Source organism: Coenobita brevimanus, chromosome 5 (assembly GCF_032717465.1).
Source record: "Coenobita brevimanus isolate Jiangsu-jjx chromosome 5, ASM3271746v2, whole genome shotgun sequence".
Taxonomy (NCBI): Eukaryota; Metazoa; Arthropoda; class Malacostraca; order Decapoda; family Coenobitidae; genus Coenobita; species Coenobita brevimanus.
The window spans coordinates 22966796-22994307 of record NC_136958.1 but is presented as its reverse complement, the minus strand read 5'-3'; the positions used below and the strand labels follow the sequence as shown (position 1 = coordinate 22994307).

At 40.6% G+C, this 27512-nt stretch overlaps 1 protein-coding gene across 1 annotated transcript in view; it reads left to right on the top strand.

Moving 5' to 3' along the window:
- The first annotated feature begins 2816 nt into the window (after positions 1–2816).
- The window catches only part of LOC145398043 (trans-1,2-dihydrobenzene-1,2-diol dehydrogenase-like), a 55204-nt gene continuing 30508 nt past the window's right edge, over positions 2817–27512 (top strand). Inside the window, exons 1-4 of the mRNA XM_080271007.1 lie at positions 2817–3018; positions 5477–5640; positions 10531–10658; positions 24401–24524. Of these exons, the coding sequence (XP_080127133.1) occupies positions 2817–3018; positions 5477–5640; positions 10531–10658; positions 24401–24524 (618 nt within the window). The remainder of the gene's footprint in view (positions 3019–5476; positions 5641–10530; positions 10659–24400; positions 24525–27512) is intronic.

Sequence of the window (27512 nt, the reverse complement as noted above, 5' to 3'; positions counted from 1 at the left end):
GGCATAAATCCGTTGAGTGCTGGAGGAAATTTATATGAAAGAATTTTAAAAGAAAGGAAGTCACATATCAGAAGGCCTGGAGAGTGACGAATTGGAGTAGCAGAGGGTATATGGATCAAGAAATTACGATGAGACTAACGGTGAAGGCTTATGAGGACTCGATGGTGTTAATGGTGCTTATGGACATGCTGAGAGCATATGATGAGGTAAACAAAGAGGAACTAGAAGCACTCAGAGAGGACATACCTCCGCCGGGGTCATTAAAAAGGATCCGGATCCGGATGCGTGGATATAGGATCCGGATCCGGATCCTTGGATATAGGATCAGGATCTGGATCCACCTCAAAACTTAATCAATTCTTTCTTCGTCAATGGCCCACCTTTCCACAAAATTTTATTCAAATTCATTGAGAACCTTTGGAGATATTGTGTGGGATACTTTGGATCCAGATCCAGATCTGCCCCCAAATCTATAAACTTCTTCCTTAGCCCATAGCCCACCCTTCCACATAGTTTCACCAAAATCCGGATCCGGATCCGTGGATATAGGATTTAATCCAGATCCGCCCCCAAATTTAATCAGTTCTTTATTGGTCCATGGCCCACCTATCCGCAGAATATCATTGGAGTTCATTAAGAACTTTTGGAGATATTGTGCGGGATACTTCGGATCCGGATCCAGATCCGCCCGAAACTTTAATCATTTCTTTCTTCGTCCTTGGCCAACATTTCCACAAAATTTAAATCAAAATCCATTTATAACTTTTTGAGTAATCCTGCTAAAAGACAAGCAAACAAATAAGAAAGACCTCCGTCTAAAACATAACCTTCTTGTCTCAGATAACAAATACAGTACTGTATTCAACTAGAAATCTCTGAGAGAGCTCATACTTCCGCCAAAGTCATTGCCATGAAAAAGGATCCGGATCTGCCCCCCAAATTAATCAATTCTTTCTTTGTCCATGGCCCACCTATCGTCAAAATTTCATTGAAATTCACCAAGAACTTTTGGAGATATTTGCAGGATACTCCGGATCCGGATCTGCCTCTAAATTCAGTAATGTCTTCCTTGGCCAATAGCTCACCCTTCCACAAAATTTCATCATAATATGTTCATAACTTTCAGAGCAATCCTGCGAACAGACAGACAGACAAACAAACTACGAACCATCGTCGTGTAAAACATAACCTCCTTGGTGGTTGTAATTACGGAAAGTTAGGCGGAGATTTAGTGAATACAGTAAACTGCTGCATTCAGCTGAGTTTTTATAACGGTACCGAAGCCTGAAAAAAAAAAAAAAAATGAGCACTTTGTTGACTGGTTTAAGATCATTGTTAGGGTACAAGATTGTGTGATGTCTTCATGGCTGTTCAAAATATTCATGGAGAGGGTTCTGAGAGATAAATATTCAAGTCAAGCTGAGCTAGATGGTGTTGAAAATTATTGGTGAAGGGTGGTGTATCTCGAATCCGATGTACTAATATGATGCTGTGTTACTTCCAAGTAGTGGACAAGAGTCTGATAGACTGCTATAGATTTTGTGGATTTTTGCAAATATCGGGTGTTGAAGGGGTCTATGTAGTTGTGTGTAATGAAAGAAAAGAGGTAAATATGCAAATGAAGTAGTAAATAGAGTGGAGCTGGGAAGGAAAGTAGCCGATGCTATGAACCCCTTTATTTGCAACTGAGTTTCACTGTGGCGTCTGCGAGAGGCTTGCATGAGAAAATCTTAGCACCTACTTTTACACACACTGAAGTGAGACTTTAGTACGGTATGAAAATGAAAGGTCAAGATTAAGAGAAATGGAAATTTAGTAGTTAAGGAATTAAAGATAGTGCAGATAGTGCATGCCATGATAAATGATATGATTCTTGGAAGATGTGAAGTAAGGAAATCTGTGGACAACAGAGATAAGGAGTGCATATTTACAGTATATTGTACCGTCATAAGAAGAGAAGTGGTACAAATAGATGTATATGTGAAAGGGGTATAATATGTGAGTGTGTTTAACGGTGAGAGGAGGCATGGGAGGCCAAGAAGATGGATACAAATGGCAAATGAGTGCTTGTGAAAGAGAGGTTTTAAGGCTGACAAGCCCGGTGAACTGACATGAGATCGGGCTGGTTGCACGGAGAACTGCTTGTTCTGGCATCCCTCCTACCTCTGTCTGATACGTAATTTTAGTAACGTGAGGAATGATATGCCAATCCCGTAGAGCCTGGATTATAAGGGCATGGATGGTGAATGCCTGGATGTGTGGCCTACTTCATTGGACATGGGTTTACTATCATATTCTTTCCTTTTCCCTGCTTCTGGACCCTACCTCACCCTACCTACAGGTGGATAAAATAGGCGTGAGATAATTATGATAATGATTATAAATACTGCTGTAGGTGTAGCTTAAGCTCTTGCAAACAAAGGGGATGCATGGTATCCTATTTTTTAACTCACGCACTATCAGCCATTCAGACTCACGCTGTCTCGCACTTCCCTGTCTTATTTAATTTTTTCATGTATTACCTGTATGACCTTGTAATACGCTGACAAAACTATTTTGTATTTTTCTTCGCTGTTCTGCTTCTGTAAATCCACTCAGATTAACATAATTATTATTGTTTCACTTTCTTTAAATACTGTGGATGTAATAGTACCTAACAAGTAGTAACATTAGTATTATTAGTAGTAGCACTCAGAAGTTTAACTAAAACTATCATTTTCAAGTAACAGTATCAGTTTAGAGAGTTTCCTGTTAGGAGAAAAAAATTACCATAAACCTTTCTCTGCAGGTTTCCGAAACTGCACAGTAACACTAAAATGGCAACGCGTTGGGGTATCGTCAGCGCTGGAAAGATTTCCAGTGATTTCGTTGCGGCCCTGAAAGTGTACCCGACCTCCCAGCATCGTGTTGTGGCGGTGGCATCCAGAAACATTGACAACGCCAAGAAGTTTGCTGATAGATTTGGAATAGAGAAGGCATACGGGTCTTATGCTGAGTTGGCCAAGGATCCAGAGATTGGTGAGCAAAAGTGGATGATAAGTTACTGGATTGTTTTGGTAATTCAGGTAACAAAGTTGGTTGGTTGGTTGCTGAACTGGATAGACATTCAGATCGATGAATGAGGCATGCACTTGGCACATTTTAATGTTGATGGATATAAAAATAACTAACAACAGATACAGTATTCTCTGAAACACTAAAGGACAGTGAATCTTTGCACTCACAGTTATTAATGCCAGCAGCTATTCTGAAGACCAAGGGTCGATCAGAATTTATGTTGATATTTTTAAAAAATTGAAAAATTTCCTAACCCTTCCTGAGAATTCGAACCATTCTAGTAATGCATGGCCTTCATTCCTGATTTCATTGTTCAGCAAGAAGATTGATGACAGGCAATATTATCAAAGTCCTGAAGAAAGTGGTTTGTGTCATGTACAAATAAGTTAACTAAGTATTGGAATTTTAGGTATAATATATTGTAGTCGTCACCGAGGTATTGTAACAGTGAGTTGATTTGTAGGAATTTTACGAAAGGAGAAAATGTTTGTTGTACTTGTTGTCAATGACAGGAGAAAGATAAAGATGAGTCTGGGGTTTGATTTTCTTCAAAGAGAATATCTCAAGAGTAATATAGTGATTGAGTCTCACAGTGTAATGAGATGAGAGCTACTAGCTAACCAGCACTCTCTGCTCCTGCCTTTCTCACAGTGCCTCTCTCTCTCCTAAAACCCCTTCTGCCCTGTCTTATTTACCCTGTATATGACTGGTTGCGTCACGCGTAAGGCACAGTTGTATGGAACTTTCCCAAGCCTGGGGACTTTCCGATCAGACATCACACCTTGCTGTTTGCGGCATTCCTGAAAGAGAATGTGTGAACACCACTTCCCCTAGCCCTAGGCATGATTTTCATTTAACTTCTAGATTACATATGTACGTTACTAGCTATTATGTAGTGTTATGATATTTTAGAGTGGTGTCAGACACCAGGTTGAGTGACGTGTTATGGTGTTCTCAGCAAACTCTGGCACAGCAAATCGACTTCTCACTCTGGTAGTTGTTGTGGTGAATGAGTAACGGTGAGTAGTGGTGAGTGAGTAACGATTAGTGAGGTGAGTAGTGAGTGAGGGCTCTGGTAGTTGCTGCGTTGTCTGCCCCATCACCCCCACATCAGCGCCTCCTGGTAGTTGTGGTGGTGGTGGAGATGGAGGGTGGTTTGGGAGTATGGTGGGGTAAGTGGGGGTCGATGTGGTTGTGGGTTGTGAGTCAGCCTACAGCTCTGTTTCTTAACTTGTAGTGGCTGTGGTTACTTGATCATAGATTTGTAGGCTTCTTTTGATGCATGTGATTTCTTGTACAATTTTTAATTGTAGTGTCTTGCTGTATGGTGTAGTTTCTTGCAGAATGGTGTGAACTTGAAGATGATGTTGGTTACCATCTCGCCTGCTTGTTCCGCAGCATTCGTAGATACTTGTAGTTTGTCATGAATGGTAGAACTGAGCCCGTGGCTGAATGTTGAATGTTGATAAAATTGTGAGGCACAAGTAGATTGTATTGTAGTTCATTGGTTCACTGATTGTAGATTGACTTAGAAATTGGAAGGTTGGTTGTAATAATATATTGTCAAACAATTGCCAGTATAAAGTTGAGGCGTCATGTGGCTCAAACTTGTAGTAGTTTTTTGTTTTTCTATCTTGATAATGTAGACTCAACTGTAGACTCATAGACGTGGTTCATGCGCTTGCTGCCACCAAATAATATATCAGAATTGTAGGTATAATATATCGTAGTTGTCACTGAGGTATTGTAACAGTGAGTTGATTTGTAGGGATTTTACAGAAGGAGAAAATGTTTGTTGTACTTGTCGTCGATGACAGGAGAAAGATAAAGATGAGTAATATAGTGAGTGAGTCTCAGAGCATAATGAGGTGAGAGCTACTAGCTAACCCGTGTGCTCTCCTCCTGCCATTGCCACAGTGCCTCTCTCTCTCCTAAAACCCCTTCTGCCCTGTCTTTGTCATTTCCCCTGTATATGTCTGGTTGTGTCACGTGTAAGGCACGGTTGTGTGGAACTTTCCCAAGCCTGGGGACTTTCCGACCAGGTGTCACACCTTGCTGTCTGTGGCTTTCCCGAGAGAATGTGCGAACACCTAATCCTCGAGCCCTAGGCATGACTTTCATCTAACCTCTTCACTACGTATGTATGTTACTAGCAATTACGTAGTGTTATGATATTTTAGAGTCCTGACATACGTACTGTAAGTACTAATTTCAATGTTACAGAATGTCTGAAATTAAGTATCGCAAAGTCACATATCCTACTTTCTAACAAAACGATTATTTCCAGCTCTATCACACACACACACACACACACACACACACACACACACACACACACACACACACACACACAAACTATGGTAAATGCACACCATCTTTTAAGTACAGGGTAGGCTAACAACTTCATTGGTGGTTACAGACGTGGTGTACATAGGCGCCATCCACCCACAGCACCTGGCACTGGCTACCATGATGCTGGAGGCGGGCAAGCACGTCCTTTGTGAGAAGCCCCTCTGTATGAATGTGAAGGAGACAAAACAACTGTTGCAAGTGGCAAAGGAACAAAAGCGCTTCTTGATGGAGGTCAGTATCTTTAAAACAGCTCCTCTCTCTCTCTCTCTCTCTCTCTCTCTCTCTCTCTCTGAAGTTGAATTATTGTCAAAGATTGACATGAGTTGCCAAGGAATGAAAAACTTCCTTGATAAAGGTCATTTGGAATCTGGATGCTCTCTTTCTCTCTCTCTCTCTCTCTCCTTACATGGAGATAAGACTACCCTGGGCGTTTGGAGTATTATATATATATATATATATATATATATATATATATACGGTCTATATCTATATGACTACCCTGGGCGTTTGGAGTATTATATATATATATATATATATATATATATATATATATATATATATATATATATATATATATATATATATATATATATATATATATATTTATATATATATATATATATATATATATATATATATATATATATATATCTATATATATATATATATATCTGTGTGTGTGTGTGTGTGTGTGTGTGTTTATCTGAATCACGGTGCTTTTAATGGAGTGACAACCTGCTTTTGTATTTTTGCTGATGTTAGGGTATTGAGTAGTTTTTAACCCTCCCTCGGCCTTGGGTCCAGAAGTTTACGTGCGCCCCTGGCCAATGCCAGGGCCATTTTCTGAAGTTTTGAAAACTGATTTCCTTACCTTGCCTTATTGAAGAGGAAGTTCTGACGCACCCGGCAGTGCAAATTTCAGCTTCCTAGACCCAACCTGCGGAGTGCAATCGAACGCGGAAGTTGCGTAACTTCAGGCAGTTGATGCTAGTCACAAGTAGGTATTGCAGTGAAGCAACATCACTTTTATTTTTTTACCATTAAAAGGTGTCAACGGTGCTGAAAAGGTGTGAAATAAGTATATATGTATATTTTGAAGTTTTTCAGTACATAATATGCAAGGGTTGAGTGTAAAAAATTATATGAATTTTGCATTTTTTTGGTGTTTATTGTGTTTATGGTTGTATCAACTAATTTTTGTAGTCTGGGTGGTGGAGATTGTTAGAAAAGGGAGGCGAGAGTGTCTGTTTTCAGACCTAAATGAGATAAACGTCATCCCTTGAGTGTACAGGCTGAACAGTGAGGGTTGAAATGCGAGACAACCTGCCATTCGCACTTCGCATGAGCTGATTAGCAGGAAGGGACTAAGCGTCCTGGGGACCTCCTTGATAACGCAGGTTTACACTGAAAAAGTTGTTTCCATTATCTCAGGTGATTTTTATATATTTATGGGTGCAGAATACAAAAATGAAAACCAGTTTTCTCCATCACGTATACATTTTTTCGCAACACTTTTTCTAGTTTTCATTTATACTTTTTTTAAAAATTATTTCGCACTATACAATTATTTACATATGTACAGTATATTTTATCACAATGGTAATATGTTTGAAATCAGCAATTTCTATTATTAAAATCCATGTTTAAAACTACACAGCTATTTTATTTGATAAGCCAGAATCTAGCTGGAACACAACACAGTGATGAGTCATACCAGAACTGGAATATAGCAAACATATTTCAGTGTGACTCAGCTGACTAGTGCACTGGCAAATTATTTCAGTGTTTTTTTTTTTTCCCTCAGTGATATAGAAAATCGTGTTGTTCTTATTGGAGAAGCAGTGATATTTTTAAAATTTTATATCACTACAGATAATGTAAAATTGTACTGTTAACGATCATATTGTGGCGTCTAGAGATTGTGTAAGCAGTCCTGATTTTTCTTACTACATATGTGGAAAATTTGAAATGAAAAAAGAAAAAATAGAGACTGAACATGACAGATTTTGTTTAAAAATCTTATTATGCCTACTTTAGAGTGAAACTTGGTGACCAGGACAAAAAGTGGACCCGTCACAGTGTCTTCACTGTCTGTGCTGAGGAACTAAGATAATGGATGAAAGGTTAAAAGAGGGCTCTTGCTTCTGATATTCCGATGATATGGAAGGGAACCCAAAAATCTTAGTAACTATTGTTTTTTGTTCCTGCAAAGTTCAAGGATACAAGAAAAAGAATCAGAAAGATATTGTTTATCCTTATCTTCCATCACCAATAAGACCTGTACCAGATAGACCTGATCTGCCAATCACTACATCACCTGGGTTTTGATTATATAGAAACTCAGTGAGAGGGAGAAAGTGTTGCAGTAGACGATGAAGAATTTGTCCCAGCGTGTTCAAGCAATGAGCCACAGCCAGGATGAATTAATGATTTATTAAGAAACCTCGGTCTCCCCAAAGATGCTGCAAAGCTCTTGGGGTCCCGATTACAAGATAAAAACTTACTCCATCCAGACACAACTTTCTCTTGGAACCGAAATAGAAAAAAAAAAGGCTATCTATTGACAGACGCCTTAATCCCGTAAGGGATGGCCACAAACAAATCGCCTCCATGTCGCCCTGTCCCCCGCCATTACACTGCCCTGTTCCCAGCTCATACCCCCTCTCTCTCACATACCTCTCCACTCCATCCCTCCAGCTCATCCTTGGCTTCCCGCTCCCTCTCCCCTCCTCCACCCCACTCACATACACTCTCCTCGTCAGTCTCTTACTTTCCATCCTCTCCACATGGCCAAACCACCTCAATGTGTTTCTCCTAACGCTTCCTATCACATCCACATATATGCACCATATTACAAGAAAGATGGATCCTTGGTAAATTGCTCTGACGTAAGTGGCCTAGTCCAGAAACTTGACAGATATTATAATGCAGAAAAATGGAGACTATTTTCAGATTTATTTAAAATAAGCCAGAAAGAGGTCCTTCTTCGTAATGGTACTAATATGCATCAATACCTGTTCCTTGTTAAGTGCATTGAAAAGAAACGTACCAGAATTTGGCAAATCTTTTCGAGAAAATCAAATACAACGAACACCGGTGGTTCATATGTGGGAATCTGAAAGTTCTGTGTATCTTACTGGGTCAGTGGTCAGGGTACACAAAACACTGCGTTTTCTTTGTGAGTGGGACAGCAGAGCCAAAGACTTACACTGGGTTTGGAAGCAATGCCTAAATAGAAAAAAATCTACAGGTTGGTCCCCAAAACATCCTTAGACCTAGCATGGTGATTCCTGATGAAGTGCTGCTACCACTGCTTCATATTAAGCTTGGATTAATGATGCAGATTCTCAAAGCCCTATCAATACATGGAGCCTGTTTTATATATTTGTGCCAAAAGTTTCCTGGTTTGGCTGAAGCTAAATTGAAAGCGGGCGTATTTACTGGAACTGATATTAGGAAAAAGCTTTCTGATGCAGAATTAGACGGTGCGATGAATGATGGGGAACGAGAGGTTTGGGTATCATTCAGAGAAGTAATTTGTAAGTCTGAAGGTAAAATAAGAATCCGAATTACAAAAAAAAAAAAAAAATGTAAATTGTTGGTCATGTTTAAGTAGCTGGGTTGCCGCATGAGTATAAAAGATCACTTTTTGGGTTTGCATTTGAAATTTTTCCCTGAAAAATCTGGAGCAGTGAGTGAAGAACAGGGTTAAAGATTCCATCAGGATATCAAGGACATGGAAAGAAGGTACCAGGGACGTAGGGATGTCGGTATGAGGGCGGACAACTGCTGGATGATTCATAGGACTCACTAGAAACAGTGTACAAACGACTGGTCCCCAAAATATGAAAATAAAAAATTAAAAAATAAACAGAAATTACAAAGACTGGAGAAGTTGAATGCGAGTTATGGAATGATTAGTGTTGTTTCCTTAATGTATACGTTAGAAATGAAAATACATTGCTTAAATATTTCCATTTTCAGTTAATTTTGGGCACTATTTTATAGATTGACTGGTATTTATAATTTGCTAACTTTTATATTTATTTTAAATTTTGTATTAAAATGTGCTTTGATTGAAACATTCTAAATGTACTTTTTTTTTTTTTTTTTCTTCACAAGTGCAGTGAAAGATAACTCTTCAGACTTAAGACAATTTGAAATGACTAAGTTTACAGACCTGTGTAATTATTTTGCAGAAGTGTCACAGTACACTTTGGAACGAAGAGAATAACCAGGACTTTTCGTAAAAGTTCTTGAGGTTCAGTTACGTATGAGATTGGTTGTTTATTCCTTTATCTTCACATACACAACCACGAAATACTTCATGAATGCGACATGCACAGTGATTAATGGTGCTATCTAAATGTTATGAGGACTTGTTTATCTTATGAATTGGTTAAGATCTTATTAATGCGACCCCAGACATTGCTTAGAAGATGCTCTGTGTTCTGGCGAGGGATTCCCTAATATATTATGATAAACTAACTGTTGTATTTTATGCCTGTTTTAGAGACACGAGAAAATTCTGTTTCCCCCGCCTCCCTTATTCTAACCACACAAACAGATCTTAGTTACACGATAATTTTCATCACGCAGTCAGACTTTGCACAAAGAACAAGGGCGGGATAATTAAGAATCATTTCTTGTATCATGCTCTTCCTACAAATAATTCCCTGAGCTACAACAGGGAATCGATCGTATTTATGCTTGAGAAATCTACCTCAGTACATCAACATCTGCTTAGGCTTGGGGTGACTAAAAAATGTTTTCATAGATAAATCGGCCACGAACTTCCCAAGAAAATATGAGTAGACATACATCACTCTCAAATTTCTGAAAATGGTAGGTTATTAGCAGTCCAGAGAACAATCACTTGATGGACTTTATTCTCAGTGACATTTGAAGCCTCGTAGAGTCCATTTCTTTGCCAATGATTTTGTTTATAACTCTGAAACATTCTCTAATACATAATTTATGTCCTTTCGGTACGGACCTGGTGTGCCTTAATTACATACAAGAGGATATTAGTGTGTGGCGTACAGAATGGGTCTCTAAGTAAGATGTGGAACAAAATACCGAGAACCACTAAAATATGACCTTATCTCTCATTCTTTTCAGGCAGCTTGGACACGCTTCTTTCCAGCTTATAAAGAGATGCAGCGCAGGATTAAGGCTGGAGAAATCGGGGAAGTGCGGCACATCATGGCCAATATGGGCGGTGATCTCAAGGACATTCCAAGAAACGAGTGAGTAGAGCCAACCCTAGTAGATATGTGCTCAGTGGTGGATTTGAGGGAGGAGGGGATCTGAACCTGACTCTCATAGTAATAACTATTTATCTCTGTCTATCTATAGCCCGACGCCCTAATCCCGCAAAGGGTGGCCGCAGACAAAACGCCTCCAAGTCTCTCTGTCACCCACCATTTGACTACCCTCCCCCCAACTCACCGCCCCCCTCCCTCATATACCTCTCAACTCCATCCCTCCACCTCATCCTCGGTCTACCCCTCCCTCTCCCTCCCTCCACCTCACCTACATACACCCTCTTAGTCAGTCTTTCATTCTCCATTCTCTCCACATGTCCAAACCACCTCAGTGTATTTCTCCTAATCTTCTCAACCACATCCACATCCACCCCACAAAGTTCCTTCACTTCTTCATTCGTCAACCTGTCCCTCCATGTCACTCCACATGCTCCTCTCAAGTAACTCATTTCCACTGCTCTCACTCTTGACTTGTTCCCCTCTTGAAAGGTCCACGCCTCGCTTCCATATGTCCGGGTAGGGATCACAATACTATCATGCAGTGACTTCTTAACTTCCATACTCACCTCCCTATTTCTCATCACTGCTTTCAGTGAACCAACAACCTTCCTTCCCTGCTGTACCCTTTCACGCACTTCATCCCCCAGAGTTCCATCCTCACTCATCACACTACCCAAGTACTTGAATGTACTCACATTCTCCATATGCTCACCATCCAACCTCACTGTACATTTTGTGACTTCATTCCTCTCAAACACCATAACTTTACTTTTGTTTACATTAATTTTCAGCTTCCTCCTCCTACACACTCCCGAATTCATTCACCAAACCTTGCAACTCCCATTCATCTTCACTCAACAATACTGTATCATCAGCAAACAGCAACACTGGAAGCTTCCAAATCTCACTCTCATTCATTAGAGCCACCCCCACATCCACTGCCCTACCTTGCACCTCCTTTGCAACCCCATCCATGTATATATTAAACAGCCATGGAGACATCACACAACCCTGTCTCAGTCCTACATTGAGATTAAAGAACTCACTCAGCTCACAATCCACTCTCACCGTAGCACTAGCTCCTTCGTACATACTCTTCACAGCACTCAACAATTTCCCCTCCACTCCATATATTCTTAATACCTTCCACATAACTTACCTATCTATTCTGTCATAAGCTTTCTCCAAGTCCATGAAGGCAGCATACACTTTCTTTCCCTTCTCTAGATACTTCTCCACTAAACATCTTAGAACAAAATCTGATCTACACACCCTTTTTCCTTCCTAAATCCCCCTTGTTCTTTTCCAACTAGCTCCTCTGTCATATGCCTAACCCTATCAATGTGTATTCTACCATATATTTTAAAGTTACACTAAGAAGGCAAATACCCCTATGGTTACCACATACTTCTCTCTCCTATTTTCCTTTGTACAGAGGAACAATTATACCTGATTTCCAGTCCTCTGGAACCCATCCCTCTTCCCAAGCCAATTTACACAACTTCCATATCCACTCCACAACAATCTCACCCCATACCTCAGCATTTCACCACACACTCCGTCATTTCCTGGGGCCTTTTCCAACTTGATTTTCTTCATTGCTTCCACTACTTCCGTCCTACTGATCTCTTCCTCCCTCCTCTCATCTCTTCTTCTCCCAGCCATTCCCCAACCACTTATACTCACACTGCTGTCACTCTCTACATTCAACAAATCCTCAAAGTGCTCCTTCCATCTCCTCAATTTCTCTCTCTTTTTCACCAACAATCTATTATTCCTATCTTTCACTCCCTTACTATTTCCCCTTTCACACTGCCTTACTTTCTTTACCTACTTCCAAAACAATTTCTTACTCTCCCTCCATTTCACACTCAGATTCCTCCCAAACTCTTCATCCACTTTCTTCTTACTTTCATTCACCAGTCTCTTCACCTCCCTTCTCCTGCTCACATATACCTCTCTCTTCTCTCTCTCTCATCTTCTCCCCTACCTCTACTCGCCAACCATTCACTATATGCCTTCTTCTTTTGTTCCACAGCTCGTTTCACCTCATCATTCCACCATGCTGTCCCTTGCACACCCTTGCATCTCCTCCTCACTCCACAAACAACCTCACACGCAGCGTCTATCTCTTCCGTGAATATCTTACATACTCGTACACCTTCCACCCCTTCCATCTGCTCTAGCTCATACCTTCCCAATCTTTCTTCCAGTATGCTCTTATACTCTGCCATTTTCTCACTATCTTGCAAATTCTCCACTCTTCTCACATGAGCTGTTTCCTCCTGTCTTCCCCTTCGTCTCCTCAACCATTTTCTTTGCAGCTTTACCTTGGCCATCACTAAGTGATGGTCCGAGACTCTATTCCCCCACCCTCTCCACACTCTTGCATCCAACACTTGTCTTCTCATTCGCTCATCCAAACACACATAGTCTATCATTGCCTTTCGTTCAACAAGCTCACCATTCATCCTCCTCATTACTCTCCATGTATACCGGTGGATCATCTTGTGCCGAAAGCAGGTGTTGGCTATTGCCAACCCCTTACCAGCACAGATGTCCACCAAAGCACTACCATTCCTATCTACTTCAGCTGGCACACCCCTCTGACCAACCACTCCATCCACTCGTACATTCCCAACTTTGCCATTCATGTCTCCAATCAAAAGCACTCTTTCGCTCCTCTCAAATTTGTCCATACATGCTTCTACTCTCGCCCAAAACTCATTTTTCACTCTTGCCACTCGGTCCTCTGTCGGGGCATACACACATACAATCGCCCACGCTTGTATACCTACTTTCATTCTCACCCATACAATCCTTGCACCCACTGTTCCATACTCTCTTATATTCTCCTTCCACTTCTTGCTTATCATCAGACATACTCCCTCTCTTGCCCTCTCATAGTAATAACAACAGTAATATTAATAATAATAATAATAATAATAATAATAATAACAATAACAACAACAACAACAACAACAACAACAACAGTAATAATAATAATCATAACAATGAAACGCCGAGAATTCGAAACTCGAGTTTTCAGTGTCAAATTTCGCTCGGTATGCCTTCGCCAAGTCATGCGCACAGACTCTCCTTACAACCTCCATCACCTTGTCGCCCTAATCAGTTCATTGTCTCTTCATACTCTATCACTGACAAAAGTTTGATCGAAATCTGGCAAGCTGTTCTGAAGTTATCAGGCCCACGAGGGTAAAAAAAAAAAAAAAAAAATGGTATTTCTCAACAAAGCCTCGCAGTCCCTGTGGGGGGCTATCAAATACCCAACCATCTGCCCCTCTCCCGGTGACTGCCAAGCGACATGCCCGGATTCACTGTCTGACTTACTTCTTCCTCATTTTTGCAACATTCGCAGCCTTTCCTCTAACTTTGTCTCTGTTGAGCACCACCTCTCGTCCTCAATACCTCACCTTCTATTCCTAACTGAGACTCAACTTTCTGAGGTGACTAGTTGTAAACCCTTTTCTGTATCCTCCTAATTTCTCTATACTCATTTCAAAGCCAAAGGTGGCTATTTTATATATATATATATATATATATATATATATATATATATATATATATATATATATATAACAGCATATCTAGATTTTTTGTTTTTTATATATATATATATATATATATATATATATATATATATATATAACAGCATATCTAGATTTTTTGTTTTATATATATATATATATATATATAAATAGCATATCTAGATTTCTTGTTACTGAACTTGAATCTTCTGAATTCTCTACTCTTTGGCTTCGGCTGTCCTGTCACTCTCAGAATATATATATATATATATATCAATCAATCATTTCCTTTGGCACCCTCGGGGATGCATAGGGCCTCAATGAACTCACACCACCACATCCTATCTTGTGCTAACTCCTCAAGATCTCCCCAACATTCATCTCCAGCTTCCCGTCTCATTGTCCTCACCCACGTCTCTTTTGGCCTTCCTCTACCTCTCCTACCAAGTGCCACCCACCCTGGTGTACCTCGTACTATTCCCTGTCTCCTATACACATGTCCTAGCCACTTCCATCGTGAGAATCTAACATATTCATCGACCGGCTGCACTCCCGTTATTTCTCTAATTCTACTATTTGGTATCCTTTCCCACCACTTAACTCCTAATATTCTTCTAAGTGCTTTATTTTCAAACACCAAGAATTTATTTTCCATAGTCACTGTGCTGTACCAAGACTCGTGTCCATAAATTAAGATACTCCTAACCATTACCTTATAAAGTTTGATTTTTGTATGCACAGAGAAATTGTTATTATTCCAAATATTTTTAAGCATTCCCATTGCCTGATTAGCCTTCTTTAACCTTTCCTCGAATTCAAAGTTCAAAGAACCATCCTTGGCTAAATAAGTACCTAAATATTTAAACCTATCAACTTGCTTTACAACCATACCTCCAATTACACATTCCTGCACATTTTCCATATTCATATTGATTATTTCAGTTTTTCCACAATTAATAACCAAACCCACCTTGCGACCTTCACTCACCAAACAGTCCAACACTCTCTGCATCTCTTCTGGGCCATCACAAATCAAAACTATATCATCTGCATAATCTAAATCCAAAAGTTTCCTGTTCTCTCCCCAAAGTATACCTGCACCGGTTTCTGTTCCAACGCGTTTCATAATGTAATCAATGACCAATATAAATAGTAAAGGCGATAGAACACCACCTTGAATTACTCCGGACTTGACTTCAAACGAATCACTCAGACAACCATCAACCATCACTTTACAAAATGTGTCCTCATGCATGTTCATAATGACCCTCACAAACTCCTCTGGTATTCCATAATGTCTCATGATCTTCCCCATAGTCCCTCTCGAAACACTATCAAAAGCCTTTTCAAAATCAACAAAACAAAGACTTAACGGTACTCTCATTTCATTAACTTGCTGCATCAAATGCCTAACTATAAAGATCTGATCATTGCAACCACGTCCCTTTCTAAAACCAGCCTGTTCATCCCTCAGAATACCCTCAACCACTGGCTCCAACCTATTTAACAACACTGTACTGAAAACTTTCAAAGCTATCGGTGACAAAGAGATTCCCCTCCAATTTCCACATTCACTCAGGTCTCCCTTCTTCGGAACTTTAACAATCACACCATTCTTCCAAACTGATGGTAGTAACCCCGTCACCCATATCTTATTGAATAGCTTGGTCAAGATCATTATTAATCTATCCCCCTCCACTTTAAACATTTCCGGAAATAAACCATCCTTCCCTGGTGCCTTATTATTCTTTAACTGTTTTACTGCTTTCTCCACTTCTGCAAGTCTCAACTCTCCTGTTTCTATATTTAAATCTTCCTGAGCAGACGGTATATCCTCTTCTGGTGGTATTGGTCTATTAAGAACTGTCTCAAAATGCTCTTTCCATCCATTTTTAATATCTCCATCTTTGGTCAATAAATTTCCTTCCCTGTCTCTAACTGGTATTTCCTTGCGTTTACCTGCATTACCACTCAGTTCTCTAATCGATTCATATGCTATTCTTTGACTCTGTCCATCATTTTTGTTTATTAAGATTTCAGTCTCTGCAACCTTTTCATCCACACATCTTCTTTTATCTCTCCTAGCTAACCTTCTTACTTCTGAATTCAAACTCCAGTACGCAGCTCTTGCTAATTCAATCTCTTGTTCATCAACGCATTGCATCTCACTCCTCAATTTAGCCCTCACCTCTCTTTTTTATCATATCCCACGTTTCCTCTGATATCCATTTCTTTCTCCTGAAGCTATGTCTCCTTCCAATCGTACATTCAGCAGTCTCATGCAAAACTTTGTTCACATCCTCCCACATCTCATCTACACTTCTCTCCTCTTCCAACGTTTCCAACACCAAAAACCTATTTCTGCATTCTAATCTGAATTCTTCCTTTCTTCTCCTTCCCTTCTAAGCTTAACAATATCGTATCTACCAACACCAGATTTTTCCTTCTTCTGATTTTTAAGTTTAATCCTTATTTTTGCAATGCTGAGTTGATGGTCACTACCAATATCCGCTCCCCGTTTAACATGAACATCTAGCAGAGAACTTCTATGCCTCCTACTGATAGCGATGTGATCAATCTGATTTTTGTATTTTCCACACGGCGACACCCATGTTGTCTTGTGTATATTGCAATGCTGAAAGAGTGTGCCCCCGATGACTAAGTCATTTGCTAGACAGAAGCTTCCAAACCTCACTCCGTTTTCACTCATCCTATTACCAACTCCCATCTTACCCATACATGCCTCAAATCCCTCATTTGAACAGCCCATTACTGCATTAAAGTCTCCAACGCAGATCAAAACATCATGTCTAGGTACCCTTCCCACTCCTTCTTGCAACTTTTCATAAAATGTGTCTTTCCTTTCATCGAGTGCATCATTAGTAGGTGCATAACACACAAACAGACTGATGTTGCCATGATTTGATTTAAACCGTGCGTATAACAATCGCTCATCTATAGGATCCCACTCACATAAAGCCTTATTTGCCTTACAACCCAGCAACAATCCTACTCCCTGATAATGCATTCCGTCCTGTCGACCAGATATCAATAAACGTATACCATCCTCCAAATCCAACTTATCGAATCCAGTTAATCTAGTTTCTGTCAGAGCACAAATATCAAGTCCGTAATTTTGAAAAACCTTCACTAACTCATCGATTTTACCGTCATGATTTAGCGTTCTCACATTCCAGTTACCAATTTTAATTGTATTTTTTGCATTGACAAAGGAATTAGATTGTAATTGAGGCAACCGTGAGATTCTTAGCACCCTGCCCATTTAAGGGCTGCACGGGACTGGGGGCCATTATTGTTCTTTCAGAGTCCATCAAGGTTTCTTTGGCTAACTTCCTGAACACCTCGCCATTGTGTTGCAGTCGCAGTAGGCAGCTAACTTGCCTGATTGCCCACACCCGAAAGACCCAGCTATGCTGTAGCCAGTCACGTGCCGGCATGCTTCCCAGCCATTTCACTCTCAAGGAGTTCCTCTGCCTGAGAAAGCAACCACCCCCCTGCTCCCAAGGGCTTTTGATCTGTGTAGGTAGAGGGCGATCACTCCCTCACTAGCCATATACAGTGTATATACATATATATATATATATGCTGTTTACTTATCTCCTGATTCTGCTGACTATGACATTTTTTTTATTACTATCTTACTTCTAAGATGGAAAACATCCATTCTGTTTCTCCTTTCTCTGAAATCTTCCTTCTAGGATATTTCAATGATCACCAACACCTTTGGCTGTCCTCTCTTTTCACTGGTCAACCTGGTGAGCAAGCCTCCATTTTTCTGTGTTTAATGACCTAGAGCAGCTTGTGCAACACCCAACCCATATCCCAGACTGCCATGGAGAGAGTTCCAACATACATGATAATTCTTCCGCTTACACTGTTAATCTTTTCTCTCTGTTGGGCTCCTCTGATCATAACCTTATCACCTCAACCTGTCCTCTTGCTCCAGTAAGGCCTGTGGAACATCGCAAGAAGTGACGGTTGTGGTATTTTGGATCTGCTAATTTGGAGGCCCTAAGGCAATACTTCTTTGATTTTCCCTGGAATGATTATTGATGCATGGCGGAGAGCAATCTGGGTGTGCCTTGCGCATTACGGAGGTTATTTTCTCGGGCATGTAAGCATACATACCTTTCTCATATCCTGTGACTAATGCAAAAGAACCTTGGATTAATCATGCTTGTTCTAATGCTGTTCACAAGAAGGAGAAAGCTTACAAAAGGTACCTGAGCCAACTCACCCCTGAATCTCATCTCTTTTATGTTTCTGCCCGGAATCATGCTAAGTCTGTTCTTTGCTCTGCAAAAAATAATTTCATTCTGACTAAATGCTCTGAAGTTTCCAACTCGAGTTCTTTCCGCTCTTTCTGGTACCTTGCTAAAACTTTTCTAACAGCTTTACCTCATAGTCCCTCCCTCCTCTTTTGCACTCTGATGATTGTATAGCTATTTCTTCTACTGCTAAAGCAGAAGTCTTTGCTTAGACTTTCTACTCCACTTCTACCTTCGAAGATTTCTGTGCTGTTCTTCTAACACATCCCCCTTCTGACTTCCTCATTGCTTACAGTAAAATTTCTTCAATTGCTGAAGATTCTGCCATCACTGGCCTCAATACTAACAGGGCATGAGGGCCTGCCGGGGTCCCTCCCAATCTCCTCAAGAACTGCGCTTCTTTGCTTACACCCTGCCTAGGTAAACTTCTTTACCTTTGTCTATCAACTATTACTTTCCTTCATCGTGGAAGTTTGCTCTCCTTATGCATATCCTAAAGAAGGGTAAGAATTCCAATCCCTCTAACTATAGCCCAATTGCTTTAATATACCTGACATCTGAAAGGCTTTCAATCGATTCTGGCATAAATATTCAATTTTCTAACTGCCCTCCTATCCTTCTATCTGTGCTTTCATCCCTATCATCCTTTCTGGTCGTTCTAGAGCTGCTGTTTTAGATGGCCACCACTCACCTCCTAGAGCTATCAATAAGATGTTCCTCTGAGCTCTGTCCTATCACCAATCCTCTTCCTTTTATTCATCAATGACCTTCTAAGCTGCACATCTAACCCAATCCCCTCAAATGCTGATGACTCCACCCTTCACCTTTCCACTGTCTTCCAGCAGCATCCATCTCAGCAGTTACTTCAGCAAACAAGGAATGAGGCTATGCCACACCATGTCTGACTTGGCTCATATCCCTGATTGGGATAAAAGTAATCTTGTTTTTAATGCATCAAAAACTCATTCTTTACATCTGTTATTCAGATAAAATTTTCTGCAAGACTTCCCTCTAATTTTTAACAATATTATCATTCCTTATATCTATCAGTCAGACAGTTCTTCTGCTGGAGTTCCCTCTACTTTTCAACAATACCCAGTTCTGTCCTGCACCATCTTTAAACATACTTGGGGTTTCATTCTCTCAAGATTTATCTTGGAAAGAACAAATTGCCTCAGTTGTTAAATCTACTTCCAAGAGATTAAGTGTGCTTAGCTGACTCCGTGCGTTCTTTACCCCTTCGCAGTTGTTGACTCTATGCACGGGTTTTATTCACCTCTCTGGAGTACAACTCTCACGTGTGAGGAGGCTTCCTTCATACAACTCTTCTCAACAAGATGGGATCAAAGGCTTTTCATCTCACCATCTCTTTTCTTCTTAGTGGCTCCTTTAAACCTCTATTTCTTCGCCACAATGTTGCATCTTTAAGTCTTTTGTACCATTACTTAAATGGTCTCATCTTCTCTGTACTTTCTGCCTGCATGCCTCCACCACTACAGTGGGTGCATAGCACCCTTCTAGCAACAAACTCTCATCCTTTTTCTGTCCAGCTCTCTAGTGCAGGAGTTAACCATTACTCCCAGTCTTTCATGTATGCAACAGGTCAACTCAGGAACTATCTCCCTCTGTCAGTATTTCCTACTGCCTATGATCTCCAGATTTTCAAACGCAATGTGTCCAGGTATCTCAAAATGAATGGTTCTTGAATTTGGCACTCTGTTATCTTGTTTTTGTTTTTCTTGGAGGGACCAATTTGGCACCTCCTGTCCTTGGTCCCTTCTTTAGCATAAAAAATATTATTTCGACCCCATATGACCTTCACCATCTGGGTGACCTAGCTGACCTTATATCAGATCAGCATCTCATACTGCATCACTGACAAATGTTTGGTGGAAATCCATTGGAGGGTTTGGGCGATAATATAATGACCACAATAGCTTTATGGGTACATGTTAACAAGGATAACATAAATCGACCCCATGATCTTGACCTTTTACCTCATGACCCTGCTGACCTAATCAGTTTATTATCCCTTCATACTGTATAACTAACAGAAGTTTACTCAGAATCTGTCATGGGATTCAGGAGTTGTCACACCCACAAGGATAAATTGTGGTGACCATTCATAACCTTGACCTTCAATCTCTTCACCTGGTTCAACTAATCAGTTCATCATCTCCTCATACTGCATCACTGGCATAAGTTTGGTGGAAATCCGTTGATGGGTTCAGGAGATATTGTAGCCAGAATTGTGTTACAGATGTACGTATGTATGTAAGCACCCATGCATGGAAGGACAGACTAATCACTTAATGTCTCTTCAGCCCTAGGAGGGAGGAGGCATAAAAAAGCTGAGAACTCAGGCCCCGAGATGTTGACTCACAGTAACACTCAGTATGCCTCTGTAAAGCATTGCACATGGACCTGCCATACAACCTCCAAGACAGGGCTCAATGTGGATTGAAAGGAGATTAAATGTAAACTAATTTGAGCTCATATGACCTCTTGACCTAGCTGACCTAATCAGTTCATCACATCTCCATTTTGTATCACTAAAAAAAAAAAAAAAAGGTTTGGTCAAAGAGCTTAGGAGACATCGTGCCCACGTCCATATGACCGTGACCTTTGACCCCTTTACCTTGTTGACTTATCAGTTCATGATCCTATGATACTGTATCACTGAAAAAACTTGGTCAAAATCCATCAAGTGGTTCAGGAGATATTATGCCCAGATCCATTAGACCTTGACCTTTGACCCAATGACTTTGCTGACCGAATCAGTTCATCATCTCTTCAGACTGTATCACTGACAGAATATGGTTGAAATCTGTTCAGGGCTTCAGGAGATGTCGTACCCACACCCGTATGACCTTGACCTTTGACCTGTTGACCTTGCTGCATTCAGGTAATCCTTCCATACTGTATCACTGAAAAAATTTGGTCAAAGTCTGTCAAGGGGTTCCAGAGATATCTTCCACACATCCATATGACCTTGACCTTTAACCCCTTGAGCTTACTGATCTAATCAGTTCATCGTCCTTACATACTGTAGCACTGACAAAAGTTTTGTCAAAACACAATAAGGAGTTCTGGAGATATTGCACCCACGCACATACGACCTTGACCTTGGATCCCTTGACCTTGCCAACCTAATTATATCATCATCCCTTCATACTGTGTCCACATCCATATGACCATGACCTTTGACACCTTGACCTATCCATGACAAAAGTTTGGTCCAAATCCATTGGGGGGTTCAGAAGATATTGCACCCACACCCATACAACCTTGACCTTTGACCCCTTTACCTTGTGCATGAAATTAATTCATCGTCCGGTCATACTGTATCACTGACAAAAGTTTGGTCGAAATCTGTTTATAGGTTCACGAGATATTACGCCCACACCAGTATTGCCTTGACCTTTGACCCCTTCTTAGCTGACCAATTTACTTCATCATCCCTTCATACTGTGTCACTTACAAAAGTTAGATCAAATCCATTAAAGAGTTCAGGAGATGTGCCCACAAGGCTAAAGTAAGTCGACCCCCTATAGCCTTAACCGTTGACCTCTTGTTCTAGCTAACCTAATCAGTTTATCATCTGCTTATACTGCATCACTGATAAACTGAATATCTGTTGAGTCTGGGAGATACCACGCCCATAGTGTTATGGACACACTTCCATGGAGATGGACTAAATCGACCCCATATGAACTAGGCCTTTGACCCCTCGACCTTGCTGCCCTAATCAGTTCATCATCCCTTCATTCTGTATCACTGACAATAGATTGGTCGAAATCTGCTAAGGGATTCAGGAGATATTGCACCCACAAGCATGAAGCAGGTCAACACTGTATGGCGCTGACTTTGATGCCTTGACCTAACTGACCTAATCAGTTCATTGTGTCCTCAACGTGCATCACTGACAAATTTTGGTGGAAATCTGGTGATGGTTTTAGGAGATATCGCGAAGACAATCATATTATGGATACACACCCTCAAGGATGAACTAAGTCTACCCAATATAACCTTGACCTTTGACCCCTTGAAATAGCTGACCTAATCGGTTCATCATATCCTCATACTGAATGACTAAACAAAAGTTTGGTGGAAATCTGTCAGTGGGTTCAGGAGATATCTCGCCCAGTAAAGTGTTATAGACAGACGCATGCACGCACACACACATACACGGACAGGCAGACCAATTGCTTACTGTCTCCTCCACCAAAGGTAAGTGGAGGTATAAGACTTAACCAAACAAAGAGATAATAACTGAAGTTTCCTGTCACTACTTTATAATCACAGAAAAATCAGCTTCCTGAAAAAAAAAAACACACAAAAAAAAAACATGCCAATCAGTACTGAAAAATTGAAGATGACTGACAGTGTTACCCAAACTCATGGCCAACATCACCTTACTCGAAGATTTATGAATTGTTTTAGATGAAGCTGAAGCCGACCTGATCACAGCTCCATAAGGTAATGCAATCGATGGATCACATATTACACATATTATTTCTGTAAAATTACAGTATGTTAACAGCTGGAAGTGATGAAGGAATTGATTTCGTTTTTAATGCTGTGTTATACAAATTTGGCTTCCTTTCAAGGGATGCATCGGACAAGCAAACTTGTAAACGTTTACACGTCATCTTCAACACAACAGCACATTTTAACCCGAGGAGTCCCGTTGACGTATGGATACGTAGCAACATTTTGCATTTGCCAGTCCCGATGACGTACTGGTACGTTGTGCAATTGCAAGGTTCATAATTCGCACAATTTTCAATTTTCGCGCGTGATTTTTCGTACGTAAACACGGGACACCTTCCTCTATTCCTCTACAAGATGCCAAGCAGGGACAATGCCTTACACCGCATAACCTCCCCCCCTTTGCACGCCATTGTCTCGGCAATTCACCCGTTACCAGTGACCTGGCCAATAAAGACATTCAGGGCCAGAGTGATTCCCCAATCGATGACAATGTGGAGAACAAAGTTTAAGTAGCATTACAGGAAGAAACAGTCAGAAATGATGATCAGGTAATGTGGCAAAAAAAGGTCAGGTATGGTGATGAGATAGTGAGTGAAACAATGCTTATAATGCCTATATTACTGTTTGAAAACCAATATACTCTCGTACTACATATAAATACGTACCAAGTAAATAAATAAATACCGTTTATGAGTGGTGTGAAATAGTTACCCTCCCATAGGAGTCGTTTTCTTTGGTGCCAGCCTGTTTGAAAACCCAGTAAGGTAAGGAGGTACTGCTACCTTGATTGAGTATTTTAAACCTCAGGTGAGCGATTTCTCTATGAATTTTCGATGTTTCTCACCAAAAGCGGAGGTTTTAGCCAAAAAAAAAAAAATTCGAAAATACCTCGGGATTGGGGGGTGTCAGAGGTGCGAAATAGCTCGGGACGTGACGGGTTAAGGTAGCTCACAACTCGGAAGCAGTGGCTCAGACACCCATAATGCTGTCCATTATCTTTTCACTTCAACTTGGCCTAAAATTAATAAGTCTTTACCTTGTCTGTTGAGCAACACGAAGACATTAACACAAGAGCATTGCGTTATAATGAACTCAATGGAAAGTCTGTGGAGCAGTTGCATTGTCTTCTCCTGTCACAAAGATACTCGAGTAGGCAACAAAAGGACGGAAATTTGTACCAGGTTAAAATGAAAGAACGACATCTATTGCCAGATACTATCCAAGAGATCATGCATAGCAGTCACGGTAATAATGCTTCCTAACATCGTATCATCAGACATGAAGGTTCCCGTTTGTTGTTTGAAGCCTCATATGCTTACAATGTACTTTTCTAATTTTATTCTTCCAACTTTTCTGTTAAAGTATTAATGTAGAACTTTGCTTGTTCTTGCAGGGTAAAGGAACTGGGTGGAGGAGTAACCTTGGATATTGGATTCTACCCCATTCAGTTAGCTACCTCCATTATGGGAGGGGAGAAACCAATGAAGATCATAGCAGGAGGTCACATGACTACAGGGGTTAGTATATATTCCGGCACTGGCCGTGGTTGCGGGGTCTTCAGTAACTTCCGTTCGTACTTTTAAAGACTGCAATGTAAGTCGTTTGGGAAACTGAAACGCTTCTTTCTTAGTGATTTATTCTGTGCATTACTCCTCAGTATCCTCTTCCATGTTAGTAATGCAACCAGGTAAGTGTTAAAGAAATATAAGATCATACTACCAAATGGTTATGTATCTATAGCCGAGACCTTAATCCCGTAAAGGGTGGCCACAAACAAATCTCCTCCATGTTGTCCTGTCCCATGCCATAACGCTGCCTTTCCCCCAGCTCACCCTTCCTCTCTCATATGCCTCTCCACTCCATCCCTCCATCTCATCCCTGATCTGCCCTTCCCTCTCCCGCCCCTCCCCTCCCCCTCCACATCACTTACTCTCTCCTCATATAGACTCTTACTCACTGTCCTCTCCACATGGCCAAACCACATCACTGTATTTCTCCTGACTCTTTCTATCACATCCACATCCACGCCACACTGCTCCTTCACTTCCTCATTTGTCAGTCTGTCTCTCCGTGTACCCTACATCCACCTGTCAGATAACTCATTTCCAGTGCCCTCAGTCTTCATTTGTCTTTTTAACTATATTTAAGATTAGCTTCCCTATGGCAGAATTGGTGTCAGAATACCATCATGCAGTGACTTCCATACTCACTTGCCTATTCTTATCACTGCTTTCATCCCTGTTTTATCCTTTCAACCAATTCATCCTCTAAACTTCCATCCTTACTCATCACACTACCTAAGTACTTAAATGCATTCACACTTTCCATTTCCTCACGATCCATCCTCACAGCTCACTGTGCATTCAGTGATTTCACATCTCTTGACGACAGCAACTTTACTGTTCCCTAGATTGCTTTTAAATATTTTAATTTCTTACACACTCTGCCAAACCCATTTACCAAGCATTGCAGTTCTCCTTCGTCTTCACTTATCAATACAGTACCATCTGCAAACAACAGAACAGGAAGTATCCAAACGCTGCCCTCTCTCACTATGGTCAATCCAACATTTACCGCCTTACCTTACATCTCTTTTATAACTCCATCCATATACAGACTGAAGAACCATGGAAACATGAAACAATGCTATTTTAAACCAAAATTCAGATAGAAAATTAACTAAGTTCACCATTCACACGCACTGCAGCCCTAGCTCCCTGATACATACTCTGCACAGCATTTAACAGCACCCAGTTTACTCCATATATTTTCAATGTTTTTCACACGCCTTGTCTATCCACTTTGTTTTGTACTTTCCCCAAATCCATGAAGGCCGTGTACAACTTCTTTCTCTTCTCTTTAAACTTTTCAACAATTCACCATAGGATGAGTATCTGATCTACACAACCTCTTACCTTCTTGGAACCTTTTTGTTTTTCCCCAACCTATTCCTCTGTTATTCCCCAGCCTTCTCAATAAGTATCCTACACATACTTTTCCTATTATAATAAGAAGTAAAATTCTCCTATGAATACCGCACATTTCTTTTTCCCTTGCTTTCTTTTATACACGGGAATAAATATACCTGACTTCCATTCCTCCGCAACTCAACCTTCCTTCCAGGCCATACCTGATTTCCAGTCCTCCGGGGCTCCACCTTCCTGCTTGGCCAATCTGCATGTCTCCCACGTCCATTCCACTGCTATCTCTTCTCTCGTGCTTAAGCATTTCAATACACACTCCATCACTTTCTGGGGCTTTCCCCATTTTGATTTTCTTATTGCTTCCACCGCTCCCATCACAGTGATCTCTTCCTCCTTCCTCATCTCCCTCCATCTCCTAACCATTCCTCAGCCACTTATACTAGCATTTCTTTAATTCTTTGTGCCTGACAGTTCTTTAGAGTGTTTTTTTCATCTGCTCACTTTTTCTCCCTTCGCCAGAAGCAATCCGCCATATTAATCTCAACTCCTGTACTACCTTTATTACCACCCTCCCTAGCTCTCTTTTCTTCCTACCAAAGCATTTTCTTACATTCTTTCCACTTTCCTCTCAAATTCCTTCCAAACACCTCATCCACTTTCTTGTTACTCTCTGTTACTAATCTTTTCACCACTCTATTCTTTTCCACATATAGTTCTTTACTCCATCTCTCAGACTCTTCCATGCCCCTCCGTCCCATCCATTTACTAGGTACTTTCTTCTTTTGTGCCACAACTTGTCTCACCATTTCATTCCACCACGCTGTTTGGGTGAAATAAGCAAACTATGCAGCTATGAGGTGCTATGAATCCCACGATTCCTAATCTATCATTGCGAAGGCGAAGGGAAACGTCTGAACTTTGATTTGCCTGTGGGCATTAGACATGATCAACTAGCACCTAACGCTACACAGTAGAACAAGCATCGATGCACAGAGGCCAGACCCGTTCAGTCTTCGTCACGTACATGAAATAGTAACGTTAAATCTTGTGGCATCCATACCCCATTTATGGTCGTCAGTTCATAGTTTAATCTGTATCTTGTAATTTGTCTGATTCAGACCTGTACTGTGGGAGGTACAGGAGGTTTCATAACATCTTTTTCTATGTTTTCTTTCAATGTTAATTACACCATAATATGCTTGACTATGACATTCATATAATTTTGATATTTAATTGGTTACTCTGGGTAACCTACAAGAGGATACAGAGGTGTAATGTACAAAATATATCGCAAAGGAAGAAGATCTATGAAATCTACTATGCCAGTTAGACTACGACCTTCAGCTCCGTTTTAGTTTAACTAGAATACGCTTTTTGGTTTGGTCAGTTTGTGGTTTATGCCTGGTTTAGTTCTATTACTGTCTTGAACTTGTTATATGACCCATATTCTAGGTGGTATACGAGGCTTCCCAGCACATCCTCAGCGACCTATGTCACATATTACACCTGAACATTCTTCCGTATGTCCGTACGTACTGTATGTATGTATGTATCAAAAGGATATGGGGAATCATTCGCTAA